The sequence below is a fragment of the Ambystoma mexicanum genome, chromosome 1p, assembly GCF_040938575.1.
Source record: "Ambystoma mexicanum isolate Mex_15411 chromosome 1p, UKY_AmexF1_1, whole genome shotgun sequence".
In the NCBI taxonomy this organism is placed as follows: Eukaryota; Metazoa; Chordata; class Amphibia; order Caudata; family Ambystomatidae; genus Ambystoma; species Ambystoma mexicanum.
In genome coordinates this window covers 229,689,353-229,708,574 of record NC_090921.1, presented here as the reverse complement: position 1 = coordinate 229,708,574, position 19,222 = coordinate 229,689,353, and the positions used below count along the sequence as shown (strand labels likewise).

Genomic DNA, 19,222 nt, shown 5'->3' with positions numbered 1-19,222 from the left:
GAACATGACCATGCAACACTGGAGCCTCCGCAACATCCCTTGTATGGCAAGAAGAACAAGTTTGGAGAAGCTCTGCTGGTATCCAGTGACCAAGTGAAGGGTATTTAAGCCCCAGGTACAGCAAAGTATCCAGAGGACCTTGGAGGGAGCCAGCAACAACGACAGAATGCTGGCCTCAAATGGCAGAGTCCTCTGCCATTTCCCAAATCCTCATGATCTGTAAAGATTAAAGTCTTGTCATCATCTGCAAGACAGCCTCATGACTTTTGATTCCCTAGAGGGGTGCATTTACTCTGGTTTATGGTGATTATGGGTCCCCTGTATTTAAGAGGCGCCCCTGTAAAATGGGGTTCGCTTTCACTACCTGTGAACTGTGCAGGTAATAAAGAAGATGTGTGTGGAACTTACCTGGTGACTCCAGCCTCTCCTTCCAACATAACACATATGCTGTAAATAGAATGTTTTAAAGTATGTGGTTGTTTTCTTTGCACACGTTTTGTTTTTAGCAATTGGTTATTTTGTTGAACAGCACCCCGATGTGCACTGGCTAAAGGTTTGCAGAGATCGTAGTATGAGTGAAGGGGTCCTTGTATAAGTGGTTAATGGCTTGCTGAAAGGGACTGTCTTCAGCTTCTCACAGAAGCCAATGTGATCTCCCACCGTCTAACTTCTGCTTAAGAACAGGCCCAGTGATTTGATGGTGGCAAGTCATCAGTGGCCTGTCCCCATTACTTGACCGGGGAGGTCCTCCTTTGAACGCCACAGAATGACCTAAAGGATCCAGGTGAATGCGAGCAAAGAAGACCCTTTCCAAGATAGAGCGATTCTCGGATACAGACGATGCAATAAGCCTCCATGAAACCCCTTGCATTCAAGTCTCCATTTTCTTTTTACACCAAATGTGTATGACTTAAAATGGTGTCAATTTCACCCGCGTCTGTGGACGAGTTGTAGACTTTGTGTGCGTTTTGACACCTAGTCCTGCATAAACAGTTTCAGTAAATGTGAAGAGATAATAGTAGCACCTCAATCGGGAAGCAGCACTAAAGACAAGTTAAACAAGCAGTGGCAGAGCCAGTAGGTCTGGCTTTGTAAATACAGAGTGTTTTTGTAGAACCTGGTCAGAACAAGCTGGTTTCGTGCCCTTGGCATTCCTACAGCCACTGATTGGCTGTGTCATTGCCTGTCCAAGTGCATGTGCCATTGAAGAGCTTCCGCTTCAGAATGTCTGCCAGATTGTCAAGCTCCATGCATGATCAGCAGCCTTATTCCGGGTTTCATTTATTTTGTCCAGCACCGTCATGCATGCTTCGGAAATCAGCTGGATTTCGTTTTTATACCCAGATTGCCACACTCGGATTGCACACTTTGCTTTCTTCCTGTACACCCAGGGCTATGTTAAGCACTTTGGTAGCCCGGGGCACGGACACCTTTGGGGGCCCCCCTCCATCAAGCCAAATGAATGAAGGTATCCAGAATATCTGGTCGTGCCCCCGTCATCGCGATCACAACACATAGCTTGGCATGTTACCTCGCAGCTATTAAAATAGCCAACGGTATTCCCTTTCAGTCCACTTTCTCTCTTCATTCTTGCTGTAATAAGAATGATAAAGAAGTAGTATTTCAAGGCCAACATTAGCAGTCCACGACAAGGCTACTTGCATTCTAGCATAGGTACAGGCCATTTTTCATCATTAGCAGTAACAAGGAAGGTCCACCAGTCATAGTATACATGATTCAGGACACAGATCATATGTAAAGGCACACATAATCCAGAATAGACAGACTCAGATTAGCTCCCTCACTGAATGCAAAAATGCTCAAGCATGGATACAGAAGATCAATTAGAAGCAAGGAGAAAGATACACCTACCATAGAATAGATAGTAGATGAAGATTAGAAGATACGAGGAAGATACACACATCCAGACACATTGACATTAGAAGAGGGACATGGTTTTCAAGTATGGTTGCCATTACAGAGCAAAGAAACAACTGGCTGTGGTGTGCAATATATTAATGCTCACTATTAGTACAGAGGAAGCAACACTATAGCCAGTTAAACCATGTGTGAAGCTGTTGTGAAGCTCATACCCTGAGAACAAAAGCACTCGGAAGGGTGACAATTGTGAATGGTTTAGGGACTGACAATTGTGACAAATTAGGCAGTGCAAGATTAAATGAGATGCCCAGGATTACACAGTGGCTAAAAGGTGAAGCTGGGATTTGCACCCACTCTGCAATTTCTGCACTTTACCAATTGCTTTTCTAGTACGAACCATGAACTAAAATAATCCCATTTTAGAGATCTGACTTAGAAAGTAGACCAACCACACAATCTAAGATGACCATTTTAAAAGCAAAATGTTATGGAAGCTCATTATACAAAATGGGAATTATTCGAGCTTCATTCTGTGGATCATCAAGGGAAGTATATAGGTGCCAATATACTATTTGATGTGATCCTAAAAGATTACATCTGGGTTTCTCTTTTGTATTTTAATGCTTTAAATTGGCCCAAACCACAGGCTTGTGAAATTGTTATTTATAAACATACACAAAAACCTTTCAGTTGTACAAAAAAGCAAACAGTTTTTTTGTGCCAAATGAGCAGACCTTAAAATATGCTTGCCAGAAGCTTGCAATATCTGATCCGCTCTCTTCTGTCTAGGACTTTTTCAGCTGAAAGGACCTACATAAAAAGTAAAATCAGGTAATGAATGGGCTAAACAATACCCACCCACAACATGCGAAAAGGCAACCTTTTCAAGGAAGACAGTACAGTAATGTCAGTGAAATAAGTTGATTCGTTCAGGATCACTGTATCGTCTGCTGGAGAAGCCAGGATAGAAGCATGAATGCTTTGGTTCCACAGTCTTGAATTTGCACACCTAATCACTTCTCTGACTAACACTTCATTGGGCCTCATTATAAGTGTGTCGGTCCGGTAACAACGGTGCCGGTAGGCTTACTGGCACTGTTGTTACCGGACCGGCACACTACGAGTCTGCAGGCGGGTGCTGTCCCGCCCGCCAGGATCAGACCTGGCGGGCGGAACGGCACCCGCCCGCAGACTTTCATGGAAGCACCAGCACTGTTGCACGCTCAAATGGGAATGGGGATTTACATTTTCCGGTGCCTGACTTCACGGACCGCCAGGGCTGTAATGCCCCGGTGTTTCAGTGAAGTAAGGCACCAGAAATGTTTGCAAGTCCGGTGGCAACCTGCCGGTTTTACCGGCAGGGTTGCTGCCGGACTTGTAATGAGGCCCATGGTCTTTATTTGAGGTACCTGCCTAGGTTTTAGAAGCCTCCATCTGCAGAAACCAATTTCTAGACCTTCACCATACTGATGCTATATTCTTTTTTTATTTTTTATTTTAGCAACCACAGTTACAGGTACACTGCTGAAAATAGCACCTGTTGCACTACAAAACAAAGTACACATACCTGCAGACTTATTAACTTCAAACATAGGAAAGGCTGAGTTGACATTGCTGGAATTCAGTATTATAATCTTGCATATGAACACAAATCTCTGCAATTAGTGCTTAACACACTGAGCTATCTTCTGAACCGACGCAGCACTCACATTTATCAGTATGCATTTCAACTTTGGCTATTGCACATGATCAATATTATCCCCATAGAAAGGTGAGATTGCTACAGGAGTTGTAGTGAACACACAAACTATGTGTGGGACAGTGAACACAGAAAGCATTACAGGATGAATTGATCAAAGCAGAAAGTATTTGTTGCAAAAGACAGGCAATAGGTTCAGAGCCACAGCAACACACCATACAATATCTTGATGTGTGCTATTTAAGTTTTGTAAACAATGGTCACTAACATCTTTAGATTAGACACCCTTGTGGGGACCCCTCCATGTTGTGGGCCCGGGGCAAGAGTCCCTTTTGGCCTCCCATAAAGACGTCATTGTGTACACCTTTCGTAATAACTTCCGCCTATGGCAGCCTATACTCTTCAGGGGAGGTGTGAGGTGATAGCAGTAGCCCCCCAAACAGCTTAAAGTTCCCAAAACAAAAGAATGTCCAATCAAGGTCTTCTACAAATGACCACAAAAGACCCGGAAAAACCCACCCCTGTAAATGAAAGCACTGAGAATTCAGATTTTTCGGAAACGGTAAACTCTGGGTAGAAGAACAGGGGTGTTCAGGTATAGACTGGCAACCATGCCAATGTTCAAACTTTAAATTCTTTATGAAAAGGTACAGAAAAGGTGCTTAACAGTCACTATAGTCCATTTAAATGTCTTCTTGGAGCTACACAGCATCAAGCCAGATTTCAAGGCAGTTTCTGGGGAGGTGATAATGCATCGTGTTGGGGAACTGAACACTGAGTCCAACGCACAGTGCTGTTCACAAGCCGCAATGGCACCTGACACGAAGAACATTGGGACAGGCAGGCGATGTCCGAGTTGGTGTAGTTCACAAGCAGTTTGATGTGGGTATCATGGCCCAGAGCTATTTCTTGAGTTCTGGTTCACAGGGGAGGCATGATCCAGGGTCTCCAGGGTCTCCAGGGTCGAGGCGAGTACTTCAATTCTACACTTCAGGAACTTGGCTGGCACCTGGCACCTGCTGGGGATTCTTCACCTCCAGTCAACAGGCCAGCAGCGAGGCAGGCCTTGATCCACAGCAGTTCACTCCCACTGTTCCTTGGCGATAGTAAGGGGACAGAGCTCTCATCTGCCTTGGATACCTCCTATCTTCACCTCACTGGTGTAGACTTTCAAACTGAATGCAGTGTCACAATGTCATGGCAACCCTAGCGATTGTAATTGAATTTGCACCCGGGCAGATTGGTCCTGAGAGCGGAGTGAAGGTCGGTGGAAATGACAGGGTCTGGGCATGGATAATATCGGGCAATAATTCTGGGAGCACTGTAGCTTTGGGGTGATGTTATGTTGAAGGTTCTTATACCGTGCACTGTTGCCACCTGCCTGTTCTTGGTGCTCTGGCGGATCTGCAAAGCAAGGGGCGAGGGGAGTAAGTTAGTAGGACCGAGCGGGAGAAAAGAGCAAGAGAGCTGTGATGTGCTGTTGGCAGATTCAGTTCGGTTGACACTGTCCACTGAACGTATGTGTGTTTTTTCATTTGGTAGCCACCATGTTCTGTTGGGCGAGGCTATGTGTCGTTTGTTTTGTTGTTGTGAGACATTTTTTATTCTGGCATGCCTGGTAGATTTCCTAAATACATTAGATGAAGCCTGAGAAAAAATGTATACGCTGACTGTTCTAGAGGTTGTATCGTGAAAGATATCAATTTTTTGAATACTTCTTAAACAGAACTTTCCTCCCGCAGGACAAACCTCCCCAAAGAAGTCATGGCCTTCCCTGACTACCCCTTTCCCACATCGCTGCCATCCTTCATGCACCACAGTGGGGTGCTGGCATACCTGGAGGACTATGCAGACCACTTCAGGATCAAGGAGCACATCCAGGTGAATGTTGGGAGAGCTGTATGGTATGCCACAAGTAGATGCGTTGTCTGTCACGCAAAATGATAGTGCGCCAGCAGTTCACAGTCAGTACTATCAAATGTGAATGAATGACCTAGATGAGGGACTCCAGGAGGGAATTACTGAGTTTAGGGTGTGGGTGACCCGAGGGTGTAAGTGAACTAAGGAAGCTAGACTCAAGGCATGGAAGAAAGGCGTGATCTGAAGAAATCTGTGAGTGGGTGGGGCAAGTTCACTGAAGGGAGTGAGTGATTTAGGGGCGGTATTGACTGAAGGAGTGAGTAAAAGGTAGCACGTGATTCCTAGGCGAGAGATGGTGGTTTACTCGAGGCAGTGGCTCGATTTAGGGACAGGATGTGTTAGAGTCCAAACCCAGAATCCAATCTTTCATGTTTAGTTCTGGCTATCCTAATCTTCTTTCGCTTGACAAGATTGTCATTTTAGTCCTCCCTAACTTTAAATGTTCATCCTTTGAATCATTTTCCAGTTTGTAAGCTTGCTACTCTGGCCCTTATTCTATTAAGTGGGTTTCTCCCAGCATCATGGCACATCCACCCTCTGCTTTGGGCTGGGAAAGGTTGATCTGGTTAGGGAGGCCCCTGGATGCTCTGCGAGTGGGGTGCACTTAAAGAGCCATCCGTAGGATTTGGAAGGGAGACGTCACTCTGGCCTTCAAGCATTAGGCGTTCCTGCAGCACCTTCACACCATGCAGAGGTGGACCTGCTTGGGTGGAGAAATATACTGCCTCTGTGGGAAGCTGCCTTGGACCTTGACTTGAGCTGCTCTTGCTTATTGCTGTCTGGTGACACTGTACGAGCCCAGTCATGGTTTGTGAGGTCTTTAAGTATGGCACCCAGAGATAATAGAGAATACAATTACAGAGAATGCTATAACAGAGAAACAAAAACAGAGAACAAAACATTAAAAGTCTTTCAAAATAGATGTGGGACCTGGGGTCATGGGGTAAAATGGGTGGGAATGGGGTTGGAATTGGTTTAAGCACATAGAGAAACAGGTTTTGGGGAGACGCCCCCCCCCAAAAAAAATCGATATGTTTTCGCTGTCATTTCTTTTGCTGACAAAGCATTCCCTGTAATCACAGAGTATGTGCTAAGGAGGGATAAGTACATGTGTGTGCTGTGGCATGAGTGTCACATTTTATCTGCTTTGCCTCACGCATTGCTCAGTGGCTCTGAAGTGGTGGTGAACTTCCAGTGATGACTGCTAGGTGACACTGCGATGTGTGGCATTTAACCGAAAAGACCTATTGCCTCTTGTTTTTCGTTGAACAGTCCTTGACTAGCCTATCTTTCTTCTAGTTCCGCCAGCTGGTAGAGCACGTGAAACCTGTGCCTAGACCCCCCGCAGGAGCAGGAGATGGTGCCACTGCGTGGGATGTTACTGTGCGCTGCCTGGGCGATCAAGGTGCAAGGATAACGCAGAGGTTTGATGCTATCCTGGTGTGCAATGGGTAAGCGCTGCTGTGAACATGTGCTTTTCTGCTCCATATATGCATGTGAGTGGGCGCAGCGCAATAATGTATTAGTACATTTCGACAATTGGTCATCGGGCAACAGAGACAGAACGTTTTGTATCCTGCACTCTCTGTGTTTTCTGCGCAAACTCAAGGTTATAGACTGTAGGTTTGATGTGCCTTCGGTTTAACCATTCGCTTGTTCCGGCTTTTGAATGACATTGGAATTGCAGCAGGTAACAGGTCTCCTTTAAATTCGGTTGTTGTACGTGAGCATCAGATTTATTACGTGTTTTGACACATTGGGCCGGTACCATGTAATAATGTCTCTGCAAAAATGTCTCCTGACAAAAAAAGTCAGTGTTTTTTGCGGAGACATTATTACATTGAACATGCAGGGGACACCCCACAACCCATCCCCATACATAATGTTACCATGTATGATGTCGCCAACGGCTTTTCCCGGCAACATTTTGTATGGGGACATTATGTATGGGGACATTATTACCTGATATCATTGGGCCTCATTATAAGTTTGCCTGCCCAGAAACATGGGTGTTTCCAGACCGGCAAACTACAAGTCTGCCTGCCGGTGCCGCTGGACTTATGGTTATTTAGTAACGTGCATGCAATGGATGGGTTCACAGAATAATCGAACCAACTCAGGAAGATGGCAAAGGTTGCTGTTTTATCAAGGATTATCTCAAACAGGGAGGTTACAATGGGCATAAAGGACATTCACTCAGCTCTCGTAAATTTTCTCATGAAACATTGACTTTATACTAAAAATGTGTCAGTGGTGATGTCATCCTACGTAGCAAATAAGAAAAACCTCTAAGCGATTATAATTGGATCAAGGGGAACATCTAAGTATACATTCCATAAGGACGAGGGTTATGATTGGCTGCCTTACTGTCAGGTGGACCACTTATGCCTACCTCTAAAAAATGTCATCTTCAACACTGTTAAGTACACAGTTTATGATTGGTTCTCAAACTATAAGGCCCTTCATTATACGTCCCTCTACAATTGGTTGGCACGCTCGAGCCATGTCTGGAACATTCGGTTCACTTAGCAGCACGTAAACTCAGACCTAGCTGCCAGGAGATGGACTTCACTTTACCTCCTCACCCTTATTAGTCCGACATCTCATCGCCCATGTCTTGTGCCATGAAGATCGCCTTTGAACTTGGCCTTGCAAAGTATCGTTGTCTGTGAGAATATATGGGAGTACAGGCTCTCACTATTGTTGTTCTAGGACTCCAAGCTCAACTCTATTTCCATCCTTGGCTCACGTGACGGGAGACTACGATTTTGTCTATTCTGCAGCATTTAAATGTCTTAAATGAATAAAACTTGGCACTCTTGGTGTTCTTTCTTTGCCCCTTAATAAGGGATGATTCATCCTTCTAACGTGTATTGCTTTCAAGAATAGATAACCGACCTTGGCTGATTCTGTTTTGATGCCAGGCCAGACAGCCTCACCAGGCATTTCCAAGATTTCAGCTTATTCTTGCTGCAACACAATTCTCAGTCTTTCCTCTCCATGGGTTCTGGCTTACTAAAATTCATTACACTGATGTCCAGCTTCTATAAAATGGCGGCTTCGCGTGCAGTCTATTCACTACATTTAGCCAGCTTCTATGATGACTAAGTCTACTTGCGTTTCACCGTCTGTACAATTATTGAACAATTTATTCTCTGTAGCACTTCGCACACGTGCAATCTTCTTCTCGCACATGAAAGTTTACTCGTTTCTTAACTTCGTCATCAGGTTCTGTAAGGTCTAGCCATTCTCTTCAGCCAGTATTCTCAGGGCATCCCGCTTGTCTCTTGTGACATCACAAGCTTCTCTCTTTTGCTCCTTGTCATATGCCTTCAGGTAGTTTCTCCCTCAGATAGTCGTTTCTTCAGGGATACATTCGATAGGGTTTCCTCAGTGGATACCTTTTTTCAAAGATTTGCTGCGGTATTGGCACAACTGCTGATGTCAAACATGGCACAGGCCCTCATTACGAGTTTGGTGGTAACCATGCCGCTATTGGCCGAAATCGCGTCGGGGTCCGGGTCCTCGGAATGAGGAGTTACTGGGCCATTCCGAGTTCGGAAGGCCCGGTAATTCCTCCCTCCAAGGACCCGGACACGGTTCTTCCCCATTCCCATTCAGCCCCTATAGGGCTGAATGGGAATGGGAGAGGGAGCAAACAACGGGCCATTACGAGATGGCCTGTTTGCTCCCTCTTCCCCTCGCGGGACCCGGTAAGCACGCCTGGCTTTCACAACAAGGGGAACTTTTAATGCAGCGGTACGGAGTGAACGGCGCCGGAACCTTTTACGGCGCCGTTCACTCCGTACCGCCAGGGTCGTAATGAGGCCCACAGTCTCAGACTTCCAACATATAGGAGGTAGGGGCCGGGGTTTCCTGCAGAGGCATGCAGCTGCTCCTCTACATTGCTCTGCCCGACAGGTCTGACTCTGCCGGCTGCAGCGGTCATGGTAGGCAGGCTTTTGACGGGAGCCCCGGCACTGTTAGCAATGGTGCCGGTGCTCCTGTGTCCCCACTCCCATAGATTGCCATAGGACTCAATGGGAATGGGGATTAACAAATAGACTGGCGCCTGACTTCCCGGCGGCCGTACTCGGAATGAGCCGGTGACGCCGGGATGTCAGGCGCCAGTAAATTATGAAGAGTCCGGCGGCAACCCACTGGTAGTACAAGCAGGGTTACACCCGGACTCAGAATGAGGCCCATTAGCCCCTAATGAAGGACCCGATCGGTCCGACATGCATTGGCATCTGTCACTATTTGTTAATTAAATTGGCCACTTCTTGTGTGAACTTTCCATGTGAATTGTGTGGTGAATGTTATTATATTATTCGTGTGTAATGGACTTTGACTGACTATTATTTAGCCATAGGTTGTTGGGGTGTGTAACCCTCACCGCAGGCTCGTCGCCTAGGTCCTTTCTTATTGCTTTTCTGGTCCTCTCACACAGGTGGAGCACGCCTTTCATGAGAATTCTGTTTACCGCCTCTTCCCTTACTGTACTTATGGCGTGTGCTGTCTTTTGATTGAATTAAATTACAACGTAGTCATTTACTTTCATGAAATTTCGTTGTGGGACTGTAATAGGCATGTTTAGGGGAATGTTTAGGGGAAGGGGCTATAAGGGAAGGAGGGAAGCGTAGGGTCGGTTGTCGGTGGGTTAAAAAAGCCACAATGTAATTTCATCGAATTAAATTACCACAATGTCATTAAATTTTATGAAAAGACATGGCCTCATTGCAACTCTGCCGGAGCATTAAAAACATGCCAGTAATTCTGTTTACTTGCATGTTACCACACCGGCAGAGTACAAGTTTGATACTGGGGGGCCTGACATACCTCCAGCCAAGATCTAAAATAAGCCAGGCACCGCACCGGCAAAAAACAGCTGGTATTACCGGTATCAGTAATACCGGCAATTCCCCCATGGAGTGGAAATAGAATTAATTACCCTTACTGGCACTTGGAATTTGCTGGTAATTCGGGTAGACCGAGTGCCAGTAACAGTAATTCCATTTGGGGGTATCCCAACGGATTTACTGGCGGGATAACACCAAATATTTAATGAGGTCCATATAGCTGGTATGGATTGCTTATCTATAAAGTCGCCTCCTCGTTGCGTTCCCCACTGAGAGACTTGAGAGGTAATAACTAATATCTTAAGAATTGGCTGCTAATAAGTTTACATTACACAGCAATGAAGGTGAAACAGTAGTACTCCAAAGTTAAGAAGTCCTAAATAGCTGCAAAGCATGTGTTAACTAATTGGAATCGGTGTACGTACCACCACCTCTCACCTTGTGGTATTGGGTGTGATGTATAGAAGGGCCTACACAACAGTGTAGGTCACGTTCAAGGCATTTTTTTATTACATTTTTTTATAACGCATCTAATACCATACCCGAGTTCGGTTTCTAAGCGGGGATCCGGGATTCAAACCTCTCTTGCTCTGCGTGGTCTTGCTTCCAAGACCAGCATGTTGCCCTCGCAACAGCCTTCAACCACCCACCCTTAAACAAAATGTTTTTTAGAAGGTTTTCCCTCTTCCTCAGCAACTGTGATGTCATAACAGTCTAGCCATGCTATTCAAGCATCACCACCTCATTAGTCTCGGGAGGATAGCTCAGGGGCAACGTGCTCGCCTTAAAAGCAAGACGACACGGAGCACCACAGGTTCGATCTCCTGGTCCGCGCTTAGAAACCTCTGGGTCTTAAGCACGTTATAAATAACCTATCATATCATAATTGTCACTTAGCCCTGCTGTCTTCATTCCTAATTTCTGCAAGTCTGCCCCCCACCCTGTTCAGGGAACAGTCTATTGTGAAGTTACATTACATTACAGGGCATAAAGGGCACTTAGTGATGGAGTACAACTTTCATGATAATGGGCCTCATTATGAGACCGGCGGTAGCCATGCCGGTAAAACCGGCACGGCTGCCGCCGGAATCATTTTTTTCCCACGGTGCCCGGGAATGGGTAATTACTGGAGCATTACGGCCCCGGCAGACCCGGTAATTGCCCATTCCTGGGAGCCAGAAAATAATAGTCCCCATTCCCATTTGAGTCCCATTGGACTCAATGGGGAGGCCAGATGCACCGGCACCCGCAAGCAGACATCGTAGTTTGCCGGTCCGGTAACAACGGTACCGGTAAGCTTGCCGGTACTGTTGTTACCAGTCCGGCAAGCTTATAATGAGGCCCAATGACTGTTGTCTTTTTTTTCTGTGCAGCCATACTTTTATTTTAAGAAAATAAAACGGCAATTATTTTATGCCCTCCTTTCAGTGTAAATTGTAACGATTCGTTGAGCGCTGCAAGTCATCCAGTGTGGGATTCTGGCTCTGTCTGGGTGGAGGCCATACATGAAATATTGATATTATTAAATGCGCAAAAAGGCCTGTGTTAGTCTAGGATGACTGTACATTCCGCCATCCGCTTCCATAACCCCCAGCCTGCTTTCAAAGTGTAGTAGCTGCTACACGTTCTTTTGGAACGTTGGGTGGTCGTGATGCAATGTGGAACGCTGGGGTCGTCAGTTGGTGGAGAGGGTTGATTTATGGAGGCTGTGCTGTAGGGTTTCTTCCATTAAACTTTCCTTCAACCTTCATCTAAGTGTGCTGTGCCTGCTTTAATTTGGCCACGGGATAGTGGATGGTTCTGGTGGGCCTGCTATGCAGTGAGGGCCTGCGGAATGAGCACCAGTCTTTGCAGGTGCTGTAAACCCCGCAGCGGGCACTGTGAAGAGTGTCCTGAAGGTGGACTTCTGCCAACGCACAGTAGTGGTGTCCAGCAGCTGAGAGAGGTTAGGCCTTTGGTTCCCAGTGTCTTCGCAGGGACTTGGAAGAGGGGAACAAGCTGCCGGAGTGCTCGTGGGTTAGAGGAAAGGACCCATGAGCGTCGTAAAGCATGGGACCGCCATTTTGGTTGCCGTAGCAACCTGCCGTACACATCGGAAGACAGTTGGCTTTACCCCTGAGTGATTCGTGACTGGAACAAGGAGCTCGAGGGCTCACTGGCTAGACGATAGGACCCACGAGTGTTGTGAAGCGTGAGGAGGCCATTTTGGTTGGTTGCTGTGGTAACCTGAAGTAAACAGCAAACGGAGGTCGTCATTGCTCCGGATTGATCATCTTTGTCCCAGTAGATCTGGGTTTATTTTCTTCAAGTTTCTTGATCCTGGTTGGTCACCTTGTCTATCTGACAGCTGCTGGGTGGGGCCAACGGACATTTAAGGAAGTTGTTTAGAAGGATGAGTCAGTTTTGGGGAGATGCTGGTGACTGTCCATCCTCCAGAAACCTTCATACCATGTCCTGGTATGCCGAGCATACCCTGGAATGAGTGGAAAGAATATTGTATTAATTACTTGGGTGCCATTGAATATGAAGGGATGACGCTGGTCAAGAAGAAAATGTTGTTGTTGCATTTTCTATGGCAGGAAGGGCAGAAGAAGTAAAAGATTTACCACTTGTGACTGGTGCCCAAGGAGGGAGTAATATGGATGAATATCAAAAAGCCCTTCTGCAGTTAGACACATTTTTTGCACCCAAGTCCAATATAGCGATAAATTGCTTTAACTTTTACACTCAGAAGCAGCAGGAGCACAAATCGGTAGAGGGGATTTTAGTGCGCTGAGGATGTTGGTAAGTAAATGTGAGTACACGGCAAGGATGGGCTTTGATGAATTGATAAAGGACCAAATCATTATCCTCACGAACAATACTGTTATCCAGGAACACCTATGGATATGTGGAAATCTCACTCTTGAAGAAGCTATTGCGATTGCAAAAAATGTGGAGAACACCTTGTTGTGTTCCCGTGCCATAAAGGAGAAGAAGAGTGACTTGTCAGAGGTGGGGAAATGTGATTTGGGAAAAGTACTGTGCCAGGTGAATGTTGTTACCAAGAGAAATAAAAAGGGTAATTCGAAAAAAGAAGAACCCAAATGGGAAAGTGAAGCTAAGGTAGAGAAGAAGGGATGGCCAACACCTTTGGATGCCGATAGGTGGAAGCGTTTCAAATGTTGCTGTTTTGGACATTTTGCCAGCTCAAAAACTTGTCCTGATATTAATAAAGTGCACAAATTGTTGTCTCATGGGGCATTTTGCGGTGACGTACAGAGGAAGAAAAATGTTTACTGTGTTCAGGAAGATGATGGAGAGAAAAGCTCGGATGAGGAGGAGCGAGTAGTGGTTGTGCAGGAGAATAAAGAGGATTATTCTCAAATGAGGTGCCCGAGTTACAAGATCAGGATAGACAGCTCCCAGGTCAAGGTAATGGTGGACAGCTTTTCACCCTACACGATGCTATCGGAAACCAGATGGGAGAAGTTGCAGGAAGCAGGGTTATGTGGAGTGCTTAAGAGATGCAACATCAAGGATCCAGGAGGATTTGAAGGATCCAGGATCACTATGAAGGGGATGTTCTAAACTGTGGTGGCGAACAAAGGAAGGCTGGCTGTGGTCAATGTATATGTTGCAAGGAAAATGTGTGGATGTCCTGGGTTGCCGGGACCAAGCAGCTTTGGGTATTAGGTTGGACCCCTGGAGTGATGAGCCTGTTTTGTTTCTACATGACACCGCCACCGAGGAGGAGTGTTTTCCAGAGGTGTTCACCAGCAAAGTGGGATGTTGCATGGATTTGCTCATAAGATTGTTTTGAAGTCCGATGCAAAAGCTGTTGCTCACAAATTAAGGAGGTGGACAAGGAACTTGAAATACTGGAGGTGGCAGAATGGGTCAGTCCTGTTGTAGTAGCACAGAAGAAAAATGGAAAGATCAGAGTGTGTGTGGACACTAGGGACGCCAACAAGAACATTCTTGTGGACAAGTGATCACAGAGATGTTGAGCAATGTGGGAGAGGCTGCTGTGTTTACTAGTCCAGACTTGTCGGCAGTGTATCGCCAGATTCCGTTGATGGAGGAGTGTCAGAGTTTAAGTACATTTATCACACCTTTTGGTTTGTTCTGTTTCTGTAGAATGCTGTTTGGACTAGCGCCCGCTGCAGCAGTATATCAGAGGGTGATGAGCAGAGTACTTAAGGGGATTGAAGGTACATTAATGTACCAGGATGATATTTTGATATATGGGAGAACTGCATTGGAACATGAGAGATTTGTTTGAAGTTTTAAGTAGACTCAGAGATAGAGGGTTGACAATAGAGTTGAGTAAAGTGTCGGTTTATGGTGGAGGAAGTGGAGTATCTGGGACATGTAGTGAGTGGGAAGGGGTATCAACCTAAAGAGAATGCAGTCAGAGCGATAAGAGAAGCCCCGGTAACTTAGAATAAGGATGCAGTGAGGGAATTTTTTGGTCTTGCTGAATTTTACAAGTTTGTTAAGAATTTTGAAGTCATATCAGAGCCCATACACACACTTTTGAGGAAGGGTGTAGAATTTGTTTATTTATTTATTTATTTGCATTTATAAATAAATAAATAAACAAATTCTACACCCTTCCTCGGGAGGAGGAGGAGTGTCAAAGGGCTTTGGAGGTTATAAAAAATGAGATGTGTGATGCAGAGAATCTGGGAGGGTTCAAAATTGAGGCTGAGTGCACTATTACAATGGAAGCAAGTGTGAAGGGGTTAAGAGCGGTTCTTTCTCAAGGTGTTGGGAGAGAGGAAAGGACAAATTGCCATACATCTAGAGCTGTTACGGAAAGTGAGAGTAGACATTCGGTGATAGAGAAAGAGTTGCTGGCATGTGTGTGGGAAATTGAACATTTCAGGAACCATGTGTGGGGCAAGAGGTTTTTGTTGAGAACGGACCATAAGCCATTAGTGGAGGTGCTTTCAGTGAAAGGAATGATGAGGGCCACGGCTAGGATCGCCAGGTTGTGCTTGAGAGTACAGGAATATGATTTTAAGTTAAAGTTAGAGTATGTACCTGGCGTTATGAACAGGGTAGCTGATTTTCTTTCAAGTGCGCCTTTGGATGAAAAAGAGAATTTGGAAGTTGTGCAGGAGGAAGAGGGATTTATGGTGGCGTTCCTTCAGGAGGTTTTTGCGGATGAATATGTGGTGATTACGAAAGAGGAGTGGAAGGATGGTTTGGCAGAGGACCCTGTGTTGGGAAGGGTAATGCTGTGGACGAAACAGGGTTCGCCATACAAAAAGAATTTTCGGATGATTTGAAGGTGTACTGGGAAATTAGGGACCAGTTGACTATGGAACATGAGGTGTTGTTGAGCGGAGGGGTTTTGGTGGTACCTATGTGTTTTAGGGAGAAGCTTGTCAACAAAGTGCATGAAGGGTATTCTGGTGCAGCTTGCACCAAGAGGAAGTTGAGGGAGAGGTATTTGTGGCTAGCAATTGATGTGATGGTGGAGAGGGTGATTAGGGAATGTGGTATGTGTCGCAACTGTGATGAGTCTATGAAGACTCACCAACAGGAATTCTTCTCGCCGCAGTTGCCTGAAGAGGCACGGTAGCGTTTGGCCATTGACATTCTGGGTCCGTATGTAATGTTTGGGAAGGAGCATAGGTTTTTGATTGTTTTGGTAGATCATTTTTCAAGATGGCCGGAGGTGAAGTGGCTGAAACCTATTTCTAGTGGTGAGATATATATATATATATATTTTGTTTTAATATTTATTTTTAAAAAAAAGGATCACATCATAACAACATATGAACAAAAAACACAGACAAAATACAAACATCATGCAATAATGACAGCAAATCAACATTAACTATATACATCAGACACCCACCCTCCCCCCCAGGAGTCACAATACAAGCAATAAAACAAATCTAATACAGTAACAGAAATTTGCCCCAGATCTTATTAAATAATGCATCTTTCTTTTCTCTCCGATACAGCACTCTCTCCATATCTGCTAAAGAATGCATCTCAGCAATCCATTCCTCAACAGTAACAGGGGTAGACGTTTTCCAATGTCTCAAAATTAGCTTCTTCCCCTCCATTGACCCACGAAAGATCCATTTATTCTGAGAAGTAGTCAGGTCGTCCAACAAATCCCCACTACCCAGCACTATGGTCTTCAAATCCACATGAACCTTCTCTTCAAGAATCCTTTCACAGATCTGGTCAAATTCAAACCACAGACCTCTCACCCTTGAGCACTCCCACAACATATGCTCAAAGGTGCCCCCTTCGTGTAAACATGCCCAACATTCCGAGCTGTCACTCATTCCCCTCTTCATCATTCTCTCAGGCGGCCAGTATGTCCTATTCAAAATCTTTATTTGATGCGACCTGTCTGCAAGACTCAAAGAACACAGCTTCACATTCTCACAAATACACGTCCAATCATCCTCTGTAATATCTTCTCCAGTTCTCCGATTCCAATCCAATCTTAAAGCCTCATTAGCCTGATAGTTCGACACAACCAGCCTATAAACATAACTTACCAGGCCACATCCACTCACTCCAGGCTCCCAACCCAGCAGTAGTTTCAAGTGGTGAGATAATAAAGTTTCTAGGAATAAGTGTTCAGGAGAGAAGGATTCCCTATGGAAATGTGGAGTGATAATGGTACCAAATTTAAAAGTGCGGAGATAACAGAGTATGTGTACGTGGAAAACACTAGGCACACCTATTTTGGGGTAGGTTTTCTTATTATATAGAGTTGCTAAGCTAGATGTTGTTCATGAATCTTAAAAGGTATTCTAGGTGCGGGGGAGAGAGAAACACCCTTGCCATCTAGGTTGTATAGAATACGCGAAAGAGAAAGAGTTCCTATTAGGGAACTCGCGTCCCCTGCACACTGTATATGTTCTGAACAAATCAGAAAAATTAGTTAAATAGGGTATGTATTGCATAGACAAATCTGCCTGACTAACAACCCCATGTGGTAAACATAATTTTACACAAATGGTTTTTCAAATGGTCTGTAGACATATAGTTATAACATTAATGATTCAAATGACAAATTCACAAGAACATCAAATTAATTCTTGAAATGGCCCAACGCGTTTTGAGTACTCTAACTCTCCATCAGGGGCATGGAGTTTTCCAATATATTCTACAAAAGAAGTTTTAACTTACATTAGATTCATGTTGTCCTATCATACATACAAGTTAATTTTGATTTTGATTTATACAATGTAATGGTCCCTGCAACTGTTTACTTTTGGAAGGTCTCATTATTCAGTACATTCACATTCAGAGCAGTTTATCAAACCACAGGATTTTATTCAAAATATTTTAAAAGAGTGGCTTGGGATGTATTCCCTAAATGGGGATAGCTATTTTTCAGTTGTGCTGCTCTTCTTAGAGTATAGTTTGATGTATACCATAAAGTGTTCCCTTAAATTATAGTAATTAAAGAGATAGAACTAACCTTGTGCTGAATTTTTTCAAAATGTGGTTTTCAAAATCCTAAAAAAAGCTTGAAGAAGAATTGTCTTAATAATTCTTGTGGTCAGGATTTCGCTGTTGTCTAGAGATCATACAAATGTATCTGATCAATATTATGTAGGTTACATTGTGAGTTAACTAAGGTAACAGAATAATAGATCTTACCAAAGTAAGGAATATATCTTGTTTTGCGCAGAATCCCTGGATTATGGAACCTCTTGAGGATCCGTGGATTGCTGAAATATCTAGAACTCTAGCCAGATTTTCTTCTGGTGGTCAGATATTGGTTCTGAAATTCTCATCGGAGTGGTCTGTGAATATCATTAAAAAAAGGGGGGAACTAAAGAACTGGTCAAATTGATGACTGATAATGGTAGGAAGTTAGAGGAAACTTACTTTTCAAATATGGGGTTTTCATTGAGCCAACCTTGACTATAGGAGATATGTTGATACCTTGGATAGGCACCCAAGAAATTAATAACTGTGAAATAAAGACAAGTGCTATTATCAAACTATTCTGGTAGTGTCGGCTGTTAGCAGTTAAGGAGAATATACTTGGAGGACTTACTTCCAAAAGTAGTGGTATTATCAAAAATCTTCCTCGACTCGATTGGTTATGCAGAAGGGTAGTTGATTAGCTTCAAAAGCGGAGAATCTGAAAAACCAGATAAGTAGTGTAAGGATACAGTTTAGTTAATGTACTAATAAGAGTAGAAAAATGCATCACTTACATTGTTGGTCTTCTTTGCAGAACTTATTCAAATCAACTGCCAGTCGAAGCAGTCTGTGGAGGACTGCTGCGGTCTGGTTCAGTGGTTCGTTCCTGTTTACATACTTATGGAAACAATTACATCATAGCGCGTATGCGCCAATGATGTCACAAACCGAAGATGACTAATGAAAAAGAGTATGGTGTATTCATTTGGATAGTTTTTCTATTCAGGGTTTTGTATAAAGACCCAGGGCCTCATTACACGGAAGGCGGTAGTCATGGCGCTATTAGCGCCATGGCTACCCCCTTACCGCATTCCGGGTCCGTGTTCCCGGAATAGGGACTTACCAGGTCATTCCGAACTTGGAAGACCCGGTAAGTCCCCATTCCGGGAACCATTCCCCATTCCCATTTGAGCCCCCATAGGGCTCAATGGGAATGGGGAAGGAGCTAATAACGGTTCTGCAATTTGCGGTACCGTTATTAGCTCTGGAGTCCCTTAGCGGGTCCCTCCCCTAACGCCTGGTAAAACCAGGCGTTAGGGGAGGGACCCGCTAAGGGACCTCGTAGTAGGACGGTAAGGGATTACCGGCACCGGTGCCCTTACCGCTGCCGGTAATCACTTACCGCCTACTGTGTAATGAGGCCCCTAGTATGTGTAATGTATATCTAAACTTTGAAAATAGCATG

At 44.7% G+C, this 19,222-nt stretch overlaps 1 protein-coding gene across 1 annotated transcript in view; it reads left to right on the top strand.

Annotated features, from left to right (window-relative positions):
* LOC138568344 (uncharacterized) overlaps positions 1 to 19,222 on the top strand; it is a 167,701-nt gene that overhangs the window by 88,585 nt on the left and 59,894 nt on the right. Inside the window, exons 3-4 of the mRNA XM_069646437.1 lie at positions 5,323 to 5,461; positions 6,800 to 6,951. Coding sequence (XP_069502538.1) covers positions 5,323 to 5,461; positions 6,800 to 6,951 — 291 coding nt within the window. The remainder of the gene's footprint in view (positions 1 to 5,322; positions 5,462 to 6,799; positions 6,952 to 19,222) is intronic.